The sequence below is a fragment of the Labrus bergylta genome, chromosome 5 (assembly GCF_963930695.1).
Source record: "Labrus bergylta chromosome 5, fLabBer1.1, whole genome shotgun sequence".
Taxonomy (NCBI): Eukaryota; Metazoa; Chordata; class Actinopteri; order Labriformes; family Labridae; genus Labrus; species Labrus bergylta.
This window is the reverse complement of record NC_089199.1, coordinates 11,767,259-11,789,941: the sequence shown is the minus strand read 5'-3', so window position 1 is coordinate 11,789,941 and position 22,683 is coordinate 11,767,259. Positions and strand designations below refer to the sequence as shown.

The following is a 22,683-nucleotide window of genomic DNA, read 5'->3' as shown; positions in this document are numbered from 1 at the left end:
AATGGGGAGGTTCCGGCACTGTTTGTTTTTTTCACCCGGTTTCCACTTTAGTGTTGGAGGGTTTCTCCTGTAGGATTAATGATTATAAACGGACAGAGAGAAAAAGTAGTAAATCATTTACCACTCTCAGAAATAGAATCATTGATTGAAATACTCAATCAACATTATTTACCTCCCAATCCTTTACGGTAGCTGTACTGCCCAGCCTAAAGGATTTAACATGTTTACGTAACCATTGTGTTCAGAAGAACATGTACAGGTTGCATGTTGGTAATGTACAAAGGGATTAAACGCTTCTTTATTCTGATAACAGTTCATAGTAACTATTGTTTATTTGCACATTTAAAGCAATAAGAAACACGTATGAACAAAAAGTGATGTGTCTCTGAGTACAAAAAAATAAATAAATGCTGTAAAATAAATACTACATGACAAAAACAAATCATTCAAACAAAAAACATTTTTGATTCTTCATAAAAAAAACAAGGTGGAACTTACAAGGAGGGGAGACCGATTACTTTTCACTTAAAATCTGTTATTTCTGAAACTTTTCTACTGGTAGAGCTGTATACTCATACCGTCTTAACTATTCAAGTATTATGTACTATGTGTAAAAAAAAAAGAAAGGAATCATTACTGCAAAAAAATATCAGTTGTCTTTTGTAACTAGTAAAAACAAACTATCCAGATACATTTTTTTAGAGTTATAATTTCAAAATAGTTGAAGAAACTATATGTCCAGTGTGTAATCTTCACTTTTGGAAAGTACATTTAAGATTCATAGACACAAATCTGATTGTTTATTTAATGATGCTGTCTTTGAGTATTTTACTGTATTCAGATAGAGTTGATTTTTGCAGACACCTGCGGATCACTTTTTAACTTGTAGTGGTTTTAGCTGTGGCACAACAGAGAGGTATATCTAACTGAACTCCTCTGGGATCTGTCCTGGTATCCTGAAACCAGTCTGCCCGCTTTGATCCAGAGTGCTTCTTGGACTGGATGTTGCAAAGCTGGCTCGTGTCTCTATGGTGCAGCTGGTCCTGTGGATGAACTGCAGGAAGTTCTCGTGGCCCGAGCCATCATGGCTGGAGACCGGAAGCTCCACTGTACGGGCTGAGTAGCAGCGCCTCAGCTTGCACAGCTCCTCTCTGATCTGTCGATTGAGAAGCCCGTAAAAAAATGGGTTGATTGCGAAGGAAGAAAACGCCAGCCAGGTGACTGCCTCCTCGAGATCCTCGTGAATCTTGGGTTTGGGGTCTAGCGTCAGGTGGAGGTGGAAAGCAAAGTAAGGCAGCCAGCAGATCAGAAACTGTCCAACAATAACCACTAAAGTGAGAGCAGCTTTGCCACCTCCAAAAGGCCGCTCACGCATAATCCTACGTGGTGCATTACGGGTTGTGATGATAGTAGTCTGGCTGTTTATAGAGTCAGAGCGATGCTTCAGCTGACTGTTTGTCCAAAGGGGCAGAGGTCCATGCTGGCGGGCAGCCACACGGGCCACCTTGTACACATTACAGTAAACAGCAAAAATCACCACAGCAGGCAGGCAGAAACAGGTGACACTAAAGAACACAGAGAAGACTCGTCTGTGGTCACTGTGGCTCCAATGCAGCGAGCAGTGTGTAGCACTTATGGAGCTGGTGCTCCTGTATGATGGCCAGCCAAACACTGTGGACAACCCCAGCACTGCAGAGGCCACCCACACCATCACTATCACAGCCACAGTCAGCTTCAGCGTCATCTTGACCTCGTAGCGCATGGGGTGGACGATGTAGTAGTAACGCTCCACACTAATGGCTGTGATGGTGAAGATGGAGGCAGCAATGAGGAACACATTGAGAAAGACATAGATCTGGCACTCCAGGACAGTGAATGTTACACCGGCAAAATACGGGGAGCTGGACAAAATCCCAAGAGGCATGAGCAGGATGGCACACAGCAGGTCAATGGCACACAGGTGGCACACAAAGGCAAACTTCCTGAGATGCGGAGCTTTAATGACAACAACCAGGACAGCCGTGTTGGCCAGAAGTGCCAGAACGTTCAGGGTCACCATGAAAAATATCCCTGTCAGGTCCTTGAAGCGTGTCTGTGAGTTAGGGAGGGTGCCCATCTGCCTGCTGGGAGCTGAGAGCAGAGGAATCCAAATAGCTCTGCTGTCATTGTGCTCAGCGGACAGAAGTGAGCTGTTTTTCTCCATGATTCATTTTAAAGGTTTCAAAATACACATCTGCAGGCCACGATCTCCCCTTGTTCAGTGAGGAGACAAAAGGATCCTTCAGGCATCAAATGAAGAACTCCTCAGTCCTGTGGTGGAGAAAAATAAAGTCCATTAAAAAGCAGAAATTTTCACTTTTACTACTGGAACCAAGCTGACATTTCTTTAGCCAGCTAAAACAAGCTGTGAAACATTCCCCTTTTACCCTTTAAACTGTTATTACAAACATGCTGGCTAAGAGATTACTATTTACATCATCAGCAGATAGTACAGATTCTTTGCGCTACATTAGCGTTCATTGACAGTCCTGTGTGAGACCACCTGGTGAAGTCCAATATTCACTCTTCTTTTTGTCTTTAAGCCAGATAAACGCAGTGAATCGTGTTAAAAGGGAACTCAAGCAAGTAAGCACTCTACTGCTTTAAAGTTTGTGAACTTGATTAATTTTACAATTAAAAAAAGTCAAGTCACTGGAATTACATTTTTTTTAAAGGGACAAAATAATTAGACATATAGTTCCAATTCAGAGCATGGAACTAAGTCGCTGCACAGAAGGATGAAGTGCTTGTTCATTTCCAACTCTTGACTTTACTTCAAATCTTCAGATATCATAACTAAGACATCATCAGGGTGACAAAGTTCAGAGCCATGGAAGACATGATACAGCTGATATTAAGTAGGACTAACATGACCAGAAAATTGATCTTTTGGTATATAATGTGTGAAAAGGGGCTAATTGTAATTTTAGATATTAATAAGTAGTTACATTCATTAATTCTTATCTTCTCAATTAATATTGTTCATAATATATGCGTAGATTCCTCCTGTGTCTGCACAGCCTACAAGCAAACACAAACACACTGGACATAAACATCCAAGCAATAAGAAACCAAACGGCACTATAATCAATAACTGTTCTCGTGTGTGGAATTATTAAATTGGGGGTGCGCTATATCTTTTAGTGAGGGAGAGGCATGATCAATAGGAATAATTCATAGAGGACGACCTGTCTCTCCTCCATCCGTCCCCATCCTTTTGAAATGAAAGATAATGAGTGTGCTTGTTTTAGCCCAGCTGCAGGGAACTGGCTGCATTGATTAATATGTGTTCAGTGTCACCCTGCACAGCGCCATCAAAGGGGAAACTTCTTACCATGACCCCTGATCAGTGTGTGACTCCTTGTAAATTTACAACCAGAAAGAAAGAACTAAATATTTGTGTTTGCTGTTCAATTTCATTTAACTTATAACAGCAAATGTTGAACATCTTTTTGACATTATTTCTTTGAACTGTAAATACTACTTTGCTGTCTTTTATGTTCCTCCACATACATGTATCTACATCTATCATAATCAGACTTGAAATGTATGACTAGGGAGGACACTGTGTCCTAAATACAAGTGCTTGCTGACTGCCAGAGGACTGCTGATGCCCTCCCCTGCTGTAATCTTCTCTGGTGGAAAGCTACTGGCATGTCACATTAGCCCTGAGAATTATCCCCATGAAGTAGTACATGTACATTTTTAATGCATATTATATAAGTGTGTCCTCGTTTTCCATCATGTTCCAGTTGCAGCACAGCATATGCTGAATCCACATTTTTGCTACTGGGCAAGATGATCTCCTGTTGAATAATTCCCCATAAAGCCTCTTCTGATTATAAGTTCCACAAACCTGAACTGTGGTTCTTCTTTGTTGACACTTTTTTTTTTTTTCAACTTGAAGACATCAGCATTTACCATTTAGCATATAGCACTTCTACAATATCATTAGGATTATGGAATCATGCAGGTTGTTTAATCCCTCACAGAGCTGTGGTACAGAGAGTATTCATCCCATGCAGGGAAACCCGTTAATCCCACCGATTGTGATGAAATCTTTAATTATGTTAATACCCAATTTGTATGCATTTTGTGATTTTATCACATAAACCGTTTATGTTAATGCAAATTAAAGGGTAACAGTAATTACTGAATATGTATGAAAATGTAGCTGTCTAAAAGTCAATATAATTCATTTGTGTATATTTCTATAGTTAGATAGTAATAAGATATTGACAATGACTAGTTAATAGCATTTAGGACAAATTGAGCAACAATGGAGCATAAGACACAAAAATTCAGTAAGAAATCTGAAGGATGGCTCCAGCTTTAACCTGCTCAAAACTACAACACATCTCTAATATTGTTTTAGATATCACTGGTCCCCTCCGTTTTCTGACCTTTCCTAAAGCCCTGAATTTAACCTTAAATGCCTCTTTTCAAAAAGTATGATCATGTCAGTAGTTGAAGAACATTTGAAATGACAGCAATATGTCAGGACTTATGAATCAAAGCATGATTTTTACATTACTTAAACCATTAGTGACTTAAACTTCCTGTTTTATTCATTTCTACATTTCAACACATTCACCTCTATATGATGCTCTAACTATATTTCTGTTATTTCTTGTGTCTCTACTGTATTTGAGTAACTTAAAAAAACAGAGAAATCATGGAACAAATAAGTAAATTCTGCAGATCTTTGTGGAATCCGGAGTTATGGCAAGGAAAACATTCAAGAGTCTACTGTTTTTCTTATCAAATACATCTCACATTTTGTTTGTCAGTATTTATATAAATTACACTTATCATCAAGTCTAACTTACTTACCAATCAACTTTTCTCCACAAAGTTTTAAGGAGTTGAATTCAAGGTTCCTTTAAAGCTTCAAACTCAGTGTTCAGGTGAAGGTTCAGGCTCATTAGAAAGGCGGTCCATCTAAAAAAATTTTTTTAAAAAGGTGATTTATCTGGACCTACTATATGCAAGATCTGTGATCAGCCACAAGAGAGATGGTCCTGGGGGATGTCTGATACAAACAGATAAAGAGAGGTAGTGAGTGTGTGAATATGTGTGTCCACTGAGACACCACAGCTGGCTGAGTGAAAGGAGGGAGGAGGAGCCGGCAACTGGCTTGTTCAAATCACATCTTTCAAGAGATGATGACTCCAACAAACCGCCACCCACTGCCATTAAGCATGTCCCACACACACGCACGCACGCACACACGCACACACACACTCCGTACGTGGCGCAGACTGTCTCACACTGTTTACTATGCCTCTGTCTTCACACACACTCCTTTATTCTGCTTCTCACAGAAGAACAGACACTAAAGTACTGACTGGATTTGCTAATGATGTTCTCCAATGAAAAAACAATATTTTCTTATTAACGTTCATTTTATTCCTTTCGGTTCTTGAAGTAACACCAACCTTCATTACACAACAGCTAGTGAAGTTGATCATGCTTACAGGAGCAGAGCTCAGTGCTGACATCTGCTGGTTAATGAGAAAAATAAAACTCCATCCCATGAGGGCAAACTTCTTTGACTTCTCAACCTGACATAACAGACAGGTGCGTTCCAAAATCTTTATTGCCACTTACACAGTCAAACACAACAGCGAGGGTGATGTAACAATTAGTGTGGAAGCAGGAAGCTTGATTATTACTTACACTTCATTTTGGAACTGCAAAATACGACTCTAGAAACACAGTATTGTGGTTTAATGCACAGTGTGTCATCGACAACAGGGTAACGGTTTTCCTATGAGTGAGAAACCGTTTTTAAATATCCAACTTTACACATGAAAAGTAACCCCAGTATTAATGGACTACATAACATAGGAAAAGTTATAAAAAGTGTGAAAAAAGTGACTTCAAACACTAGATTCCATTAGTTCATCAGTAATGTGTGGATTCACAGAAGGCAACCTGTCACACATTTCTATCACACATGACACATGAAGGCAGACTCAAAGGGCTATAACTGAGAATCACTTGTCATAGCTCCGTTTTCAGGGAGGAGTGAAGCATCTTGGCAAAGGCTCTGATCAAAAACGGCTTTGTGTTCAGCTTTTCCCAAACCCAGTCTCTTCTTTAATAGTTTGTCCTCATTGTTCAACTTTGTGCGGATTGCAGTTTTGATTTGGCTGCTGTCCACACCAAACTTGACCGCCACATGATCTGGAAGAAGAAACAGAGGAACAAACATATTCTTTATCATCTGTTTCATAGAGACAGCAATCATGTCTGTGTGCTTAAAATACAATAATGATTATGCAAACCGATTATACTCCTCAGAATCTCAGGTGGGAGCTGAGGCTTGTGGCAGTCTTCTCCAGTGAAGGTGTTCCTGCGGCCCTGCAGAGAGTGTGTGGCCAAAGTTTCTCTGTCGAAAAGGATCATCAGTAGTGCTGACGTGTACTTCTTGTAGTCTCCGATCTCTGCGATGCGCTCGTACAGATTTTTGGGCACTCGAAGATTCTCAGCTAGATAGAGGAAGTTGTGATCATCCTTAGGGGGAAAAAGAAATATAGCATTAAAGCTTTAAACATATTAAGACAATAAATGCAGAAATCTGACAACTCCATTTTTGTAAAATTGTCAAATATTGCTAAACCTGACAATCATCCAATCTCAGAACTGAACACTGACAAAACAACTTTTTCTGACAAAAAAATTGAAGTGTACATTTCGCTGTTATAAGTTGACATGGAGTATGTGAGCACTGACCTCTGAGATGTTATGAACTGCTCTCATCTCTGCCTCAGGCTCCGCTAGGAAGGACATGTTGTCGTCGTGAGAGTTCTGTGTTGCCACTGCTGTCTCACCTCCTTGAAGAACATGATCCAGAGTGACTCGAAGCTCATGTGCCGTGTGTCTCATCTGCATCATGAGAGTGTTCATCTCTGTGAAAGGAGTCAAATAACTTCAGGAATGCTGGAATAGAGTCATTTTGCCCAGAGAGCTGTTAATAGTTTTTGGATGGCCTGTCACGCATCAGCTCAAGGCATATTAAAGATTTTACACTGTTGAACATTTGCTCAACCAACAATCAAATCTAAATCTAGAAAATGCACGATATTTATGATCTTACTTTTATCTAGCTCAGTGTCAGCATGCATGTTCTATACTTATTTAAAAGGTATGTAAGAATAAGAAATACATGTTATGTCTTTTTTAAGACTTTTCCAACAGCTCTCTTTATTTTCAAATATACTCCTTTAAAGTCTCTGGAAAAAATAAATGTGTCTTCTTAATGTGAGTCATAAAGGGATGTTCTTTAGGAATATATGCTTTATTCAATATAAACATTTATTATAATTACTGGAAATTAATACTGGAAATGTTTTCTCTTTGCTTATGTCAACATTATTTGCATCATCAGATGACCTGCCGTGCACTGACACAAAAAAATCTCTGGCTATCCCTCGGAATCGCCCGTATCTAGTTTACTGGAAAGGTTTTTTGTTTAAATCAGCATCTAAAATAAAATCTTCTATTTTGTTAAAAAAAAAAAATTTTCATTTTCCAGGGAACTTTTTCCACAATTATTCAAAAACAATAGAGTGGAAATAGTGCAGCGTGACCCGTAAACAAATAAACTTTGGCCTATATTGAAACTAACCAAATAACCTATATGTGTAAGATGTGTTTAACTTCAGTTTGTAAATTCCTCTTTCTGTCATCAACCCTCTCCAAATGAACAGAAGTGGCAGAGGACATGGCCTCGCTGGGATCTGCAGCCCTGCTCCGCTTGCGTTATCAGTGAGTCACTAACAATAGTTAGTCTGTGTGGTCTTCATACTTTCCTTAATAAATAAATTAGTCAGCTTTTTCCACCCACCTTTCAGCTCCCTTAGCTCCCTCTCAGCCAAAATCCTACATCTGCGCTCATACTTGAGTTGTGCCTGCAGTTGCTCTATTTTCATGAGGAGACTGATGGTGTCTGTTCTGATGCCTGGGCTTGCAACATTTTCTTCATCAAATTCAAGGGGTTCATGCTGCCAAATGAGAAAGCCAAGCAAATTTCAAGTATTCACACAGACAACTGTTGTTTTAATGCTCATTCATAAGCACAGACGCTCTCACCTCGTTGTTGAGGAAAGGTGAGTAGCCGGATTCATCAGCCATCCTGTACTTATCCTCCACTGGGTCACAGCCAAAGCCCTGCACATCAGGGCCCACTTTTATCATCTTGACTGACGGCTGTGAGAGAAGCGCTCCTGCGTCTCTCTTGGGTGGCATCGGGCTGAAGAGATCTGTGGAGAGTGACACCATCATGCATTTGCTTCTTTTTTTCTGTGCGAGGCGAAATAAAACTTTGAAGAAAAACTTTTTCATTCGCCTTGTTTCCCCCTTACAAAATGGAAAGTTTGTTCAAATTGCATCCCCTTCCCCCTCCCTCTCCCCCCCTCCCACCTCTCCCACCCCTCCTACTAGCCTCCAGCTGGACCACTGACTGACAAACACAGTCTCCCCCCCCCAACACATCTTCAAAAGTCTTCAATCATTGTTGTTACACGGTTCACGAGAGGCTCACCTGGCTGCTCAGCTTGATTTCAGGGATATACTGCACACACAGTTACAGAGGACACAGACAGCGCAGTAAATAAAAAAATACTGCGTAGTAGAGGAAGTAGTAGTACTACTGCAGTAGTACAGTAAATAGATCCTCGTACAATTACAGCTAATTTTTAACATCCGTGCAAAATGTTTCCGGTTCAGTAATTGTGAAATACTCCTCCTATGTATCTCACTTAATATTCAAGGTAGGCATGTGTATAAGATGACCCTGTTGAAAAAAACACAATTTTTACAATAATATCCGGAACAAAGGTGCGAAAATGAATTCCCCGAGGGAAGTATTTTGCCCCAGTACAGTTTCCTGCTCATCGACGTTCACAATTCAACCAATGAAAATGTAGGGTTTTGATGAAAGGCGGGACAATACGGAGCACGTGTGACTACCAGCCAATCGGCGTCTGCGTTCCTCAACGCCGACTTCTACCGTGTAGTTTGGTTGCAGTGAACCATGTGGGTCCAATGTTGACTTGCTGTCTAAGGGAAGTTGTGGAGCTAACTCTGCCTATCTACGGTGGTCGTTTGAATCAAACCCCTTCTTTTGGCGTCTCACAATGTCTTCGTCTTTCTTTATAAAGAAAAAAGAAACCCCTGCATTTATGAAAAGGGGAAAAAACACAACTGGACCAAAACGAAAGGTAAGTGAGCTGGCCTGTTAGCATCTTTCCTAGCTCCCGACTTACCTGATTTAAAGCTTGTCACGCTGTTAAAACTCACGACAAACCAATCTGTTTCTCTTCCTCTGCCGCAGGGCGATGTGGACTCAGTTGGAAAAAGCAAAGCTCCAGCAAAGAAATCATCAAAACACAATGAAGAGATTTCAAGTGACTCTGAAGCAGAAAGGTTCATTTCTTGCTCACTTTTCAGCTTTTTGTCAGAATTCAAGCACACAATCAAATCCAATGCTTTAAACTGGTTTCTTCCTCCACAGTCCTGTAGTGCCCAGGAAAAGGCAGGCCAAAGAAGAGACTGATTATGATGAAACACCTCAGGAGAAGAAGCTGAGATTAGCCAAGCTGTACCTCGATCAGCTGAAGGAAGAAGGTAAGCATGTTTCATGTATACAGACAAACTCTCCTATGTATCAACCAATATATATATATATGTGTGTATATATATATATATATATATATATATATGTATATGTGTATGTATATATTTATTTTGTGATGTGATGTCATTAGAGGAGAAGAAAGCAGAAGATGAGTCCTTCGAGACCGATCTGATTGCTGGCAGACTTCAAGAAGAAGTGGTAAGAGTATCTTCAAAGTACATTTTGTACTGCTCGTAACTTTACTTCTGTCCATCACTACCAAACCCCCTGAACTCTTACATATATATATATATATATATATATTTTTTTTTTTACAGTGAAGTTGCAGTTTGATCATGACATTTCTTTCCATGTGTCTTCTTAGTTAACAGCTTCCATTATCAAGCTTAGTGAAACTCTGAGCACTTTAATTGATCAGCACTAAACAAGACATGACTTACTTCCAGTTTTCCCCATTTTGGGAGGTCTGGTGATTTGTGCTGTGTTAAATCTAGTATTTGAAAGATCTTGTTGATCTACTGTTTTAACAGATTTTAGATTTGAAGGTTCAAAATTTTTGATCAGCCAGAATAAACTCTCTCTCTTTTTTTTGGGTGTAATAAAATTCACGTTCCTTGTTGTAAGAAAGCAGTCATTTTATTTTAAATTGAATGTGTTTGATTAATTGCCACACACTGCTCCTTGTTATTGATCGTGCTGTGACTGTCATTTTCAGCTCGAACAAAAAGGGATGCTTCAGCGTCTTCTTGCCAAAGAGGTAAGTGTGGTGTGCTTAATTCAATCCCCCCCCCCCCCCCCCCCCCCCCCGTGTCCTGTAATGAAGAAGGGGATGAGTCTTAAAAAGACAGACTAACATTGGTTGAATTTGCACTCTGCCTTTAGCTCATTCCACCAGATGCGTCAGAGATCAGACTGTTAAGAGGACACAAACTTCCAATCACCTGTTTGGTCATCTCCTCTGACGACAAGTTCATCTTTTCTGCCGCTAAAGACTGCTTCATCATCAAATGTAAGTAAACACTTGAACCATGTTAAATATCGTATGTTATATTTCAGAAAGATTAGTCATTGTTAATAATATTGTTCTTGTTCTGACGCTTGTGGTTTTAATTTATCGGTCTGAGTTCAGCATTTTTCTGATTTCTTTTCAGGGGATGTTGCGAGTGGAAAGAAGCTGCATACAGTACCTGGTGGAAGGAAAGGAACGGAGGATCGGCATGTAGGACACACAGCACATATTTTGTGTATGGCCATTTCATCCGACGGGAAATACTTGGTGAGTAGATCTCTCTCTCTCTCTTGCATACATTTGACAATTTAAGAAAACCAGTACATTCATATTTTGACAGCTGCCTCTCTCTCAATATTTTTTTTAGGCCACTGGAGACATGAACAACCTGATCATGATCTGGGAGGCGGAGACATGTAAACATCTTTATAAATTCACAGGACACAAAGGCCCTGTGTCGGTTGGTACTCCCTCTTTTTCTTGCTGTTGAATAGAATAATTCAATAGGTGTAGCAACTTTCTCTGTACTTCTGAAGTGCTCCAGTGAATTACATCACATGTCTTTCTCTCTCAGGGTCTTTCATTCAGGAAAGGAACTCACGATCTGTACAGCGCGTCTCATGATCGCTCAATAAAGGTGTGGAATGTGGACGAGAACGCTTATGTGGAAACTCTGTGAGTAACTGGTCAGGCAATGATTCCGCCGTGAAATACACATTGTGAATGTGCGACCTTAATTAAGATTGTGCCTTACTGTAGATTCGGACATCAGGACGCCATCACAGGGCTGGACAGCCTGAGCCGAGAGCGCTGTGTGACCGCAGGAGGGAGGGACCGCTCAGTGAGGGTGTGGAAAATAGCTGAAGAGTCTCAGCTGGTGTTTCACGGACACGAGTGAGTCTCTTGCTGTATCTCACCTGTTGTTTCTGTGACGATGTTTGAACCATTGAGGTCAGATGTTTCCAGATGTTGGCTTCTGTTTTCTGACCCACTTTAAAGACTGTGACGCAAAGTAACGGATGCATAGACACTTTGACAATGCTCAAGTATGGAAGCATACGTTCTAAATACTTTAAAGTCTAAAAGCAATCCAAAAATATTGATCCAATATGAAGTTTAGAAAATGATTGTTGCTGCAGGTTTGTATGTTTTACGCTTAAAGATTATATAAGGCGTTTTTTTTTAAAGATAGAAACTAGTCTTAACAGTAATTAGGATTCATTTTATTTTGGGCCTCTTTCATCCTGACACCCCGAGAATTTTGTAGAGAGGCACTGGCAGATGTTTTAGTTCTTAAAATCCTGAAATTGCTAAAGAATTCTGTTTATGTTAAGTGATTCACAAACCAACGACTCCGAGCGCTGACTCCACATCCTCACTCTCTTCCGTTTTTGAATATCAGCTACTTTTGTATTAAAATGCCTTCTTTAAAAGTTGGAGCCAAACCCCCCCCCCCCCCCCCCCACCCCCCACCTTGTTATCCTCTGCCAACACATTTGCTGACTTCCACTGCACATCAACTTCAAAATGAAAAAGTAAGCGCTGACACCAGTGGCCTCCTTGTTTACGTGTTTATCGTGCGACAGCTTGAAGAGTGAAGTCTTTGTTATTGTTTTTTTGCACGTGGACGTTAAAGGCTTTGACAGGGTCGTCTAATATCAGACACTTTTAAAATCCAATGTGAACAGCCAAACAAAATAAAAACATGAGTGAAGCTCTTAAGCTTACAGCGTTAAGAATATCTCAGAGTATTGTATAAGCATCTTGATAGCTCCAGACATCAAGTAATAGTCAATAAACCAATCACATATCAGGTCAAAACAAATAGTCACTACTGTGTGCAGCAGATTAGAAACAAACCAACTGATGAACAATTCAAGGAACTGATATCAATCCAGCAAATTTCTGTTTTACTGTAACTGGTATCAAGTGTGACTGACAGTTTTGGTTGTCCCTAGCAACAGGGGGCACAGTGTACAGTATAACATACATCAATGTGAGATTAAAGAGTAAAATATCATTTTCTGTTATTGAGCTAGTTCATGTTGGCATCATTTCTTACTTTGCGACTGTTCTGTCTTTGTACAGGGGTTCAATTGATTGTATCCAGCTCATAAATGAAGAGCATATGATCACCGGAGCTGATGATGGGTGAGACATTTACAGCTTTTACGCTCGTTTATTTTTTTCCAGTCTTCTTCTAACTCTTTTAACATATCCTTTTATTTATCTCTTTTTTTTTTTTTTGTGTGCCCTCCCTCAATGATCTAAATGGCATCAGCTCTGTGTCTCTTTGGAGTGTCAACAAGAAGAAGCCTCTCAGCACAGTGAAGCAGGCTCATGGTTGCCATGGTGATGCAGGGCTTGAACAGCCTCACTGGGTCGCTTCGGTTGCGGCGCTTCAGAACTCGGATACCGTAGCCTCAGGTGCCTCCGGCTGTGAGAGTCCTTCTCCTTACCAGCTTTCTAACCACACACAAACACACTCTTCATGATATATAGGGCACACTGAGTTAAAGACTTCACAGTTTTATTTTATTAATGAACGTTTTATTGACATGGTTGATAGATTTAGTCCTCATTAGGTATCCTATGCACTCATAATTAGAGACGTTGTAGCAGTTATTTTAGCTAAGCGCTTCTTTTTTTTACTGCTTTATTTGGTTGTTAAAGTTTGGTTGTTTTCTTCTGTGCAGGTTCACACAACTCTCAGGTGCAGCTGTGGAAGTGTGGTCAGAATTACAGAGGACTGGAGCCTTTATTCAGCATACCTGTGGTGAGCTCTTACTCCCTCTCCCCTCCCTGTTTAAAAAGTCACTTTGACACAAGAGGGTTTTTTTTGTTTGTTGTAACTAATTATACACATTATTTTGCAACTAAAATAAATGGCTGTCCTGAAATGTCTCATTGCATCTCTTCCTCTCGCTTTCTCTCCCAGCCTGGCTTCATCAACAGTCTGAAGTTTTCCAGCTCCGGTCAGTTCTTGGTGGCAGGAGTTGGACAGGAGCACAGGTAACTGAACTAATGATCATGTTTCCATAGAAACTGCCTGTACGCATCTGATCAATTCCTAAATGTCAGTGCAGGTTCATGTTCAGTGAATAAATTGTCCACTAGATGGCGGTGTTCTCATTTGTTCTGCGTTCTCTCAGACGACATGATAACAAAGACATTCAACAACAGATTTATTGACCTTGTAAGATTTACATTTTTAGGGTTTTTTGAAGTTTATTTTTAACTGTTGGTAAATATATTTTTTGAATAACAGAACTGTACGTATACTGGCGTACTGTTGATAAATGAAAGTCAACAAAATACAAGAAGACAAGTTTAAATTTCAGAGGTTGTTGCTGCTGTGGTTCGGCAGTACATGTTGAAGACTTCTGGATGTCTCATTTAAAATGGCCAAAGCATGGATAAACCAAACCAGTAAACTTTGGAAGAAAATGGCAAAAAAAAACAACACAATTTTTATGATCATATTCAATTATTTGTACCTGGAATAATGATCCGAAGTGAATTTTGTATAACCAAATAGCCTTTTTTTTAACCTTGCATTGGATCAAAATTATAAATCCATTCTTTATGCTACAGATCAAATTATCAGATAATTCAGATAATTATCAAGTGGAATAACTTATTGTCAGTGACCTTTAGGACCTTTTCATATCCACTGTTAACCACATTGGGGCACACAAACGTATAGTAATTTGACCTCAAATGGATTTCGAGGGTTCCCAACTGTGGTTTAAAACAGGTTTTATGACGATGGGATGTTTTTTCTGCTTTCTAAAGTTAATAAAGAAACGGCTGATAAAAATCACAACCGGCAGTCTGATCATAACCTGAAGTTTATTGTGCCTCCAGCCTTTTCCAGAAACTTCTGCAACCAGCATTATCAGACAAAACTGTTCAGGCTTTTGAACTTCATAGTCCAAAACCACTTCTTTTTAGCAGATCAGAGCTTGAAGTTTACTATCCACTAAAGACATTTTACATTCAATGCAACGCAGCGTTAATGACTGATTACAAACTGATTCATTCACTGATTTTTCACGAAGAAACAAGAGGCTTTGAGGCACTGATAGAAGAGTTCACAACACATTTAGGATATGAACATTTGAGCTGCAGTTTCTTGGTCCATCAGTGTAAAAAAAAAAAAACAACCAATAAGACAGCAAAGGAGAGTGGAGTACAAGCTTTCATCTCATCTCCACTGTGTTTCTGTTTTTGAATTCCATCGGCATGATGTGGACTTTTTGTTTGTTTCTCTGCAGGTTGGGTCGATGGTGGAGAATAAAAGAGGCCAAGAATGGGATATATGTTATTCCTCTGAAAAGAAAACCACCTAATCCAGAGGAAGCCAAGATAAATGAATAGTGGACTGTTAAGTGTTTTTTTTCTTTTGTAAATTAAAGATTTAAAAACTGCGTAATGTGTAATTTTGTATCCTCCTTCGTAAGAAAAGAACGTGCATATTTTCAAATAAAAAAAGTCAGTAATATGTGTATGAAAGAGTTCTGTGAGAGTCTCTCCTGTGAATGGTGTTCTTTAATTGTTGAAGAAACCTCATCAGCTTTAGTGAAACAGGCTGCAGTATGTGCATGTTGGGCTTTGTATGGATTCATAAATAACTGAGGCTGTGTTGAAGGAGTCTGTACATCCTGTCTGAGCTGACAAAAAGTCAAGAACAGAAGATCCAAACTTTAGTTTCTAATTAGGTAGCTCTCAATTATTTGAGAAATATTGTGAAAGTGTCTCTTTATTGAGTAGATGACATTTTCAAAGCTATTAGGAGCTGCTTAAAAAAGAGTATCCTTTGTATTTCGATTTCCTGCAGAGTCTTTTCAATTTTGCAATATGTCAGGGTGCTGGGGGCCGGGTGGTTGGCACGCTCACCCTGTGTTAGGAAGCTGTGGCCTCTTAAACAGGTAAAAGCCTTGATCAATTTGTTTAAGTTTTGCTGCAGGTTTCATTTTTTCCCTTTAGGTAGGTTTCCTCTGACTGTACTTTAACTTTATTTCATCTCATAAACCTGCTCATGATATGGTCGTAGGAAATGGAAAGTAGGAAAGGAAAACCATCTTGGCCTTTTTTTGACTTTAACTTTTTGTCATGAATGTAACTTTTGTAGGTTTTCTTGGTGTTCATTTAACTGGTAGCAACAGATGAGGCAAACCGTGGGCGGGTTGTTTGTGGATTGTTATAATAATTTAATATCAGGAATCTCTGCTCTGTAATGAAGATTAAAAGTGACTTTTCGATGAATTCTTTCTATTGGCACTGTACATAAATGACTGCACATCTCAACCTATAATAGAGAGATAACTAGAGCTTAGACATATGAACACAAAAGACAAGTCTGTGTATGAGAGCAGTCATGAGAGAAGTCTGTAACACAAACTTATCGTTCTCGTGTTGTCCCTTTTTAAGTTGAAAAAGTTTAGAACATTCAAATTTAAGTGCATTCAACTAAAATGACAGACACTTATGCGTCAGTTATTTTTTTGTGCAAAATCAAACACTTATAGGATCTGAAAAGCTTGATTATAAGAACTGAAGTTATGAACCCAAACACATTGGTATTTAATATTTTAATAATAAAAAACATTTTATTTACATGAATTACAGAAAAGCACACATTGTTATACCGTTACACACATGTCCTTTATATTGTCTAGTTGCCTACTTTTCATCACATTTACTATGATTAGTCACATATTTTAACAGAAGGGCTTAATTTATTTCATAGCATATTTTTTATGTCAATGTCTACAACATTTGGATATAATCACAGCACTGTAAGGACAAGATAAGAACAGCTGTTTGCTTTGTTTAACACTATTTGCTTCACAAGCACCCATTTGACAACAAGACTGTTTAGGACAAGGCACGGTGCATTTAATCACATCTATCTGTAAACCAAGGAGATCACAGCATATTAAATCTATACAAAAAAAGGCTTTACAATTGGTACATACTGCTCGCTGTGGGAACACCGTTTAGCTTTCACAGTTAGAGTTAGCTTTGCTGCTGTCAGTCAGTCTACACACACAGAGTTATCTCTCTGCGCCATGTTGGATAGCAGGAGGGCTCCAGCACAACCAGCTTTGTTTCATGGAGGGATGACTGATGATGGGGTTGGTCTCTTGTGCTTTGAGAGAAAACCTTTTTCACAATGAGGATGTTGTCGAGTCCACCACCTCGCGGCCATTACAAACTGCTGGCACGTAGTTAGAGGCTGATCCTGGGAGAGTAAACACAACAAAGTTAGCCAGGCCAGAACTTTTTCACTGGTGGAAAATACAACTGTATACCAGAGATAATAAAACCCACAGGTCTATGGAGGTGGAAGGTAGCAGACAGGTCTGTGCTTGTTCCTTTCGCAGTTTCGTCGGATGTCGGTTAACATCCAAACTATTCTCACAGGGAGTTAAATAATTAAGTAACTACACTTATTAAATGAACTGTTGTTTGAGTGCTTCTGTATTATGCTATTGTACACCTATTCCACTAAATACTACACATACATAGAATGTTTTTCGCAGCTCTTTTACTGGAACTCCCTATCAGAAAAATAAACAATCAGCTCACAGAATATTTTTCATTGTAACGGTTGAACTACTTAAAACTTATAGGGACTAACACTCTAACACGATCAAATGAACACATGAATCAATCTGTAAGAACAACCCAGAAAACTATACTGTAAGCAAAAGAACAAAGACAGTGGCATTTTGTTTGAATAATAATAAACTACCTACCTTCTTTTATTTTGAAATGCAGAAATGCTTTCACTTTATTTCGATATTCCTACAGAGTCATATTTCTACTTCAATAAAAGCTCAGAACTCTCCTTCCACCAGAGCAACACCATCAGAGTCTCATTCATGATACAATCATTTCTGATGTATTTAGTCTTAGTGAAGCATGAAGCAATCATGTTTACATGAGTGTTTATCCTTAACACTATAGGAAGAGTTGTGTCTTGTATTTTTGTGCTTAACGATTCTGAGAATGTAAGAGTGACACTTATTTGCACTATGCAAACTTTGTTTGTGTTTATTTTTGGAGTTAGTTCTCTGAATTATTTGTCAGTTAATTAAAAAAGCTTAAGATAAGACTTGTCAACATGAAAATAAATTTAATGACTGGATTTTAATTGCTCAGCCTCAAGAACATATATTACTTTTTTCTTTTTTTTTCATTCTGTGGTTTCTCTGCTCATAGTCTGTAGTCCATCCACCAAGTCATTATCTATTCAGCTTATACTATTAAAGGTTGTGGGTGGCTGGAGCAGATCACAGCTGTCATTTAGTGAGAAGCAGGGAACACCCTGGACAGGTGCTTATAGACTTGCTTCACCAAAAAAATGTAAATGTATGTCTTGAAACAAATGCACAGTGTATCATACAGTACGACATTTAAACATTATGAAATGCAGCCAGTCTGCCGTGTATGTCAAGTTGCCACCCTCTTGTTAAATGTAGTATTATAACTTTTATCTGTCCAAATTGTGATAAAAATAAACAGTCAAAAACACATTTGTCTCGGTGCGTTCCTAATAATGACCAGTACTTTATAGAGAAATGAGAATGAGATACAGTGGATGTTTGTACCTTTGGAGTAGCTGGAGCTGGGGGCGGAGGCCGAAGCAGACACTGTGGCACTGAAACGGTTGGCCGTGACTCTGAGTGAGGCCACGTTTTTCTGGGGCTGAAACAGGATGATGTGAATTTTCGGAGCAAAGAGGCAACCGAGTACCACGGAACCACTCAGACTGACTGAGATACACATGGTGGTGGTCTGCACCTGTGAGGGGCAGAGAGAGTGATGAGTATGTCAGCCTGCACTTACATTTCCTCCTTTTTGTCTTCAAAAGGACGAATGAAGTTTGCTCAAAGACCACCTGGCAGGCACACACACACACACACACACACACACACACACACACGCGCGCGCACACACACACACACGCACACACGCGCACACGCACACCTGCAACTTACAGCCTTTGATCAAAACTGTTTTCTCACAGTTTTTATTCTTTTTCTCCTTGAATTAGGCAAAGATCTATGATTGAATGGGATTAATTCCTTCTTTTCACTATCTTGGATTCCAAAACCCTTAAACCAGTCTGTTCTTTCCCTGTTAATAAAGCCTCTCACAAAAATATCTTCCTTTTTATCGTATATATGTCTTTCAACCCCTCTTTCTCTCATCATGCCTTGCTCTGAATGGGGGGGGGGGGGGGGGCTAAATTGTCTCCCTTTCCCTACAATGTTGTGTTCACTCAGTTCTAAAACTTAGTTTTCCTGCATTATTTCCCTGTTATGTCTTTGGCTTCTACTGGCTAATTAATTTTTTCTTGACTGCAAATTTCATTTTCTTGTTTTGAAACCATTTAAATGAGCCAATATTTTAATTTATGATCATTAAACACAAAGGAAATGTTTGTGTTATATTGAACCTAGATGATACAATATCAGGTAGTGTGTTTTAATTGTATTCAGTCACTTTAAAACATACCACATTTCCTTTATTTGCCCTAAGTTGTATCCCAGAGTCATTCAAGAAAACTATCAGAATACCCTAATGTTTAATGAGTAACTATTCCAGGATTTCCATTTCCACTTTGAATTATTTATGCATGTGTGAAGTTTTCATTTATGTATGTTAGCAATTCAAATGGTGTATCTGTATGTGCATGAGAAGGAGTGTGATAAGAAGAAGAATGTGGAATAAGCTCAGCTGGCTCTCCTGTAAAGCTCGAGCTCTGTTAGTCATATTTCAGCTGTTAATGTGAGCTGACTGCTGGGGTCATCTTCCTGAGAACCACCTCTTCCCACCCCAACAGTCACCCCTGCAGTCCAGGAACTTCTATTTGCAGAATCACAGCATGAAGTGAAATCCCTCCTAAACCTATTTCACAACAACAACGTAGCAGAAATATGAGAAGTCCTCACACATCCAAGCTTTGGCCTGAAGTGGTGAAAACATTGCAATGAAAGCTATTAATATTACTTCGACTGTCTTCTATCTGCAGGTACTCATCTATCTCAGGCATGAAGATGTCTTTCTGGCAGCTGTTTAAACCATTCTTTATACAAACAACAACAGAAATAAAAGGGCTTACTTTGTGAGTGATAGCGCACTAAAAATGGGCAGCACAGAACACCAGGTTATTTACTTAATTTAAATCTCCTGTTAAGAGTTTAAATCTGTAATGAAACAGACTGAAATCAATATTGAGGCATCGACATACAAAAGCAAACCAGACCATCACAGAGATTATTTATTATACTATATTGAATTAATTCTAATTTCTGTAACTGCTGTGACGGGGTCAGTGTCCGATGAGGGGATGACCAGTATGCTGCAGATACAGACCAATTAAAGAAGGATGAGTTTTTCATCAATAAACACTACTTACATACTGTTTGTACAAGACATGATCAGTAGAGTTAGGTAATCATCCCGCTTTGTCCACAGTTGGTGCTGTGTAACTCTCTTTATGTTTATTTCACATTTTTTATTGTAATTGATTTTTATTGATCTGTGTAAATATAAATGTGTTACTTTTCATCAAAAAAATAAATGCATTATGTAAAAAGACTTCTAAAATAAATGACACCTTAGACTTGTTGGTTCCATCTGTGCAATCCTGAGTTCTTCATTATTCACTGGGCAACAAGGTCAGCCTCTTATTAGAATATTTCTGTGCTGTCCAACCCTAATTTGAAATGTGGCGATAGAACCCACAGACATTATTATTGGTGTCACACGGAACCAAAGCATCAAGGTCTCTGTTGCAGTGCCAGACCTCTTATTCATTCAATTAGCGCGAGTGCGTCCTCTTCAGCATGAAGCCTCATATTCTGCAATGTTTAGCCGATTTCATACATCCCACTGAGGATCAGGAAAGGTGAAGGTTTTTTGGTTTCATCATTGGGATGCAAGAAATAGTGATCACTACAGACATGAAAAGCCTCAGGTACCTCATGATGATACAAAGCTTGTGTGATCCTGGACCTCCCCCCATCTGTTTGCACAACAAAGGCCTTGTTGAAACCCCAAACCAAACCCTTTGGCAGTACCCTTGAGTGTGCCTAAGGGAACAGCACTCATAATTTACATGGTCTGTCAGCTTTATGCCCCTTTTTTGTCTTATCTGTCTTATTGTAAACTACATAGAGAAGCAAATGCATTTATACTTGCAGCTATACAATTTGACATTGAAAAAAAAAAGTTATGTATTTAAATGTCTGCTCTATTTGGTAATCCATTCCAAAGCATTTATACAACATCTTTTGAGTAATGCAGGGTAAATGCAAAATTTGTGTAAAGGCTAAAGGCTGCAAAACATACCCCCCATGAGACAACTCTGCAGCAGCATACCAGTTCATGTATTACTAGGACTTCTATGGGTGATTTAGCTTTTGAATTGTATAACAAAACCTCTAATTTATCTCAAGAATTTATGTTTCCCTCTCAATGTGTCATTAATCATTTAGTAAAACTATGATTAAATGAATCAGTTTGACTGTTATTAATTATTTGCATCTGTATATTCCAACTTGATCCATCTCTGGCGTCTTTGTTCTCGCCTTGAAAGATCCTTCAACCAACATAAAAGGAAAGCTCGCTCTTTCATGGGTTTGGGTAACACTGATCAAATAGAATCTTAAAGTGACACCTTCTTCTTCAGGAATGCTGAACACACTAGGGATAGTCATTTATAGACTTTGTTTATGTTATTCTTCAACAGGGGGCTTGAACAATTCCTCGAAAAAATCTGTTATCATTATGCAATTTAATGACTTTATAAATAGCATTTTCTTGGTAGTTACCCTGTAGTCGCTTGCAGTGACATAGAAGATGGGCTGGAAAGCGAGCCAGATGATGCAGGTGGTGTACATGGTGAACCCAATGAACTTGGCCTCGTTGAAGTTTTCAGGGCACTTTCGTGTCTTGAAGGCGTAGACAGTGCAGAGGATGATGAGGATGCAGTTGTAGGTGAGGGACATGAGCATACTGGAGTCCTTGCTGTTGCACTTAAGGGTGACTACATCTCTCCTCTCCGGGCTCAACTCTTTCCTCACCCCTGGCACCTCCACCAGCAGCCAAATAACAGCCACGAGCAGCTGGCACGAGATGAGAGCACCGCAGATTGCTACCTGTGAGGCAGGGCTGATGAAGCGTGGCCGTTGGGCTCCATCCTTCACCCCGCTGAAGATTCGAGCGATTCGGTTGGTCTTGGTTAGAAGAGCTGAGTAGCACACTGCAAATGAGGTGCCCAGTCCTAGGCGTCGTAGGGTGCAAACAACAGTGGAAGGTTTGGTGATGTAGATAAAGGTCATCAGGTAGCACATCAGCACTCCCAACAAGAGGATGTAGGAGAGTTCACGTCCGCTAGCTTTTACAACAGGTGTCTCATTGTGCTTGAAGAACAGGCCAATGACTGACAGAGTGCAGATAATACCAAGGCAGGAGATGGTGACGGGTCCAATTGCCCAGGCATCCTCCCATCGGATATATTCTTCAGGCAGATCGTAACATCCAGTCAAGTTTGCCAGGGGCCACTGACCAAAGCTGCAATCGGCGCAGGTAAACTCATCATGCAGGTATTGGTAGGGCTGACAAGGGATACAGATCCAGCAGCAAACATCCCCAGGCTGCATACTCTTGACCTCATTCTTCCTGCAGGGGTCGCTGCACTGGGAGGTGGGTGGTACTTCCCCTCGCCAAGGTACCAGGGAGGTATTCAGAGTTAGGTTCTGGTCCCAGTAGCCGACTTTCTTGTAGATGAACTTCCCGTCTTCTTGGTGGTAATGAAAGATGTTGTAGCGACTGATGCTGTCGCCGAAAGAGTCGAAGCGCACCATGTTTTCTGTGTCTGCTGGTCTGAAGGGAGCTGGTAGGAAGAATAAAAGATCAGGAATGTTTACTTAAGGCTATGAGATTGCCATATAAAAGTGAATATTAAAAATTA

The 22,683-nt window shown here is 39.6% G+C and overlaps 4 protein-coding genes across 6 annotated transcripts in view; 1 reads left to right on the top strand and 3 right to left on the bottom strand.

Annotated features, from left to right (window-relative positions):
* Positions 1-294: 294 nt before the first annotated feature.
* si:ch211-213o11.11 (probable G-protein coupled receptor) lies at positions 295-5,465 on the bottom strand. Its single transcript, XM_020628931.3, has 2 exons — positions 4,873-5,465; positions 295-2,310 (listed from the first exon to the last, which is right to left on the bottom strand). Exon 2 carries the CDS (start codon positions 2,201-2,203, stop codon positions 923-925), a length of 1,281 nt encoding a protein of 426 aa, XP_020484587.2. The 5' UTR covers positions 2,204-2,310; positions 4,873-5,465; the 3' UTR covers positions 295-922.
* A 155-nt stretch (positions 5,466-5,620) lies between these two features.
* Positions 5,621-8,915, bottom strand: LOC109980555 (uncharacterized). 2 transcript variants are annotated; one of them, XM_020628933.3, is made up of 6 exons: positions 8,588-8,915; positions 8,137-8,306; positions 7,892-8,048; positions 6,778-6,953; positions 6,330-6,558; positions 5,621-6,228 (listed from the first exon to the last, which is right to left on the bottom strand). In XM_020628933.3, the coding sequence occupies exons 2-6, from the start codon at positions 8,290-8,292 to the stop codon at positions 6,026-6,028; spliced, it is 921 nt and encodes a 306-aa protein (XP_020484589.1). In that variant the 5' UTR covers positions 8,293-8,306; positions 8,588-8,915; the 3' UTR covers positions 5,621-6,025. The 2 variants fall into 2 exon arrangements, with proteins under 2 accessions (XP_020484589.1, XP_065810843.1); XM_065954771.1 differs by lacking the exon at positions 8,588-8,915 and having other exon boundaries at positions 8,137-8,434.
* Positions 8,916-9,057: 142 nt separating this feature from the next.
* Positions 9,058-15,121, top strand: rrp9 (ribosomal RNA processing 9, U3 small nucleolar RNA binding protein). Of its 2 annotated transcripts, none has more exons than XM_065954770.1 (15): positions 9,058-9,266; positions 9,380-9,471; positions 9,560-9,672; positions 9,813-9,880; positions 10,398-10,439; positions 10,565-10,691; positions 10,834-10,958; positions 11,059-11,151; positions 11,266-11,366; positions 11,451-11,585; positions 12,780-12,842; positions 12,973-13,118; positions 13,388-13,467; positions 13,630-13,703; positions 14,969-15,121. In XM_065954770.1, exons 1-15 carry the CDS (start codon positions 9,183-9,185, stop codon positions 15,069-15,071), a joined length of 1,446 nt encoding a protein of 481 aa, XP_065810842.1. In that variant the 5' UTR covers positions 9,058-9,182; the 3' UTR covers positions 15,072-15,121. The 2 variants fall into 2 exon arrangements, with proteins under 2 accessions (XP_065810842.1, XP_029132083.2); XM_029276250.2 differs by having other exon boundaries at positions 12,973-13,130.
* A 1,149-nt stretch (positions 15,122-16,270) lies between these two features.
* The window catches only part of grm2b (glutamate receptor, metabotropic 2b), a 28,836-nt gene continuing 22,423 nt past the window's right edge, over positions 16,271-22,683 (bottom strand). Inside the window, exons 4-6 of the mRNA XM_020629040.3 lie at positions 21,542-22,605; positions 18,311-18,503; positions 16,271-16,938 (exon numbers count right to left, since the gene is read on the bottom strand). Coding sequence (XP_020484696.1) covers positions 16,865-16,938; positions 18,311-18,503; positions 21,542-22,605 — 1,331 coding nt within the window. The 3' untranslated portion in view covers positions 16,271-16,864. The remainder of the gene's footprint in view (positions 16,939-18,310; positions 18,504-21,541; positions 22,606-22,683) is intronic.

Excerpts from the sequence above, each read along its gene's own strand:
- si:ch211-213o11.11 (XM_020628931.3), bottom strand. The coding sequence starts at position 2,203 with ATGGAGAAAAACAGCTCACTTCTGTCCGCTGAGCACAATGACAGCAGA.
- LOC109980555 (XM_065954771.1), bottom strand. The coding sequence starts at position 8,388 with ATGAAAAAGTTTTTCTTCAAAGTTTTATTTCGCCTCGCACAGAAAAAA. Across the intron at positions 8,049-8,136 it reads CACCTTTCCTCAACAACGAG|CATGAACCCCTTGAATTTGA; the intron begins GTGAGAGCGTCT and ends CTCATTTGGCAG. Across the intron at positions 6,954-7,891 it reads GGAGCTAAGGGAGCTGAAAG|AGATGAACACTCTCATGATG; the intron begins GTGGGTGGAAAA and ends CTCCTTTCACAG.
- rrp9 (XM_029276250.2), top strand. The coding sequence starts at position 9,183 with ATGTCTTCGTCTTTCTTTATAAAGAAAAAAGAAACCCCTGCATTTATG. Across the intron at positions 9,673-9,812 it reads CGATCAGCTGAAGGAAGAAG|AGGAGAAGAAAGCAGAAGAT; the intron begins GTAAGCATGTTT and ends TGATGTCATTAG. Across the intron at positions 13,704-14,968 it reads GGAGTTGGACAGGAGCACAG|GTTGGGTCGATGGTGGAGAA; the intron begins GTAACTGAACTA and ends GTTTCTCTGCAG.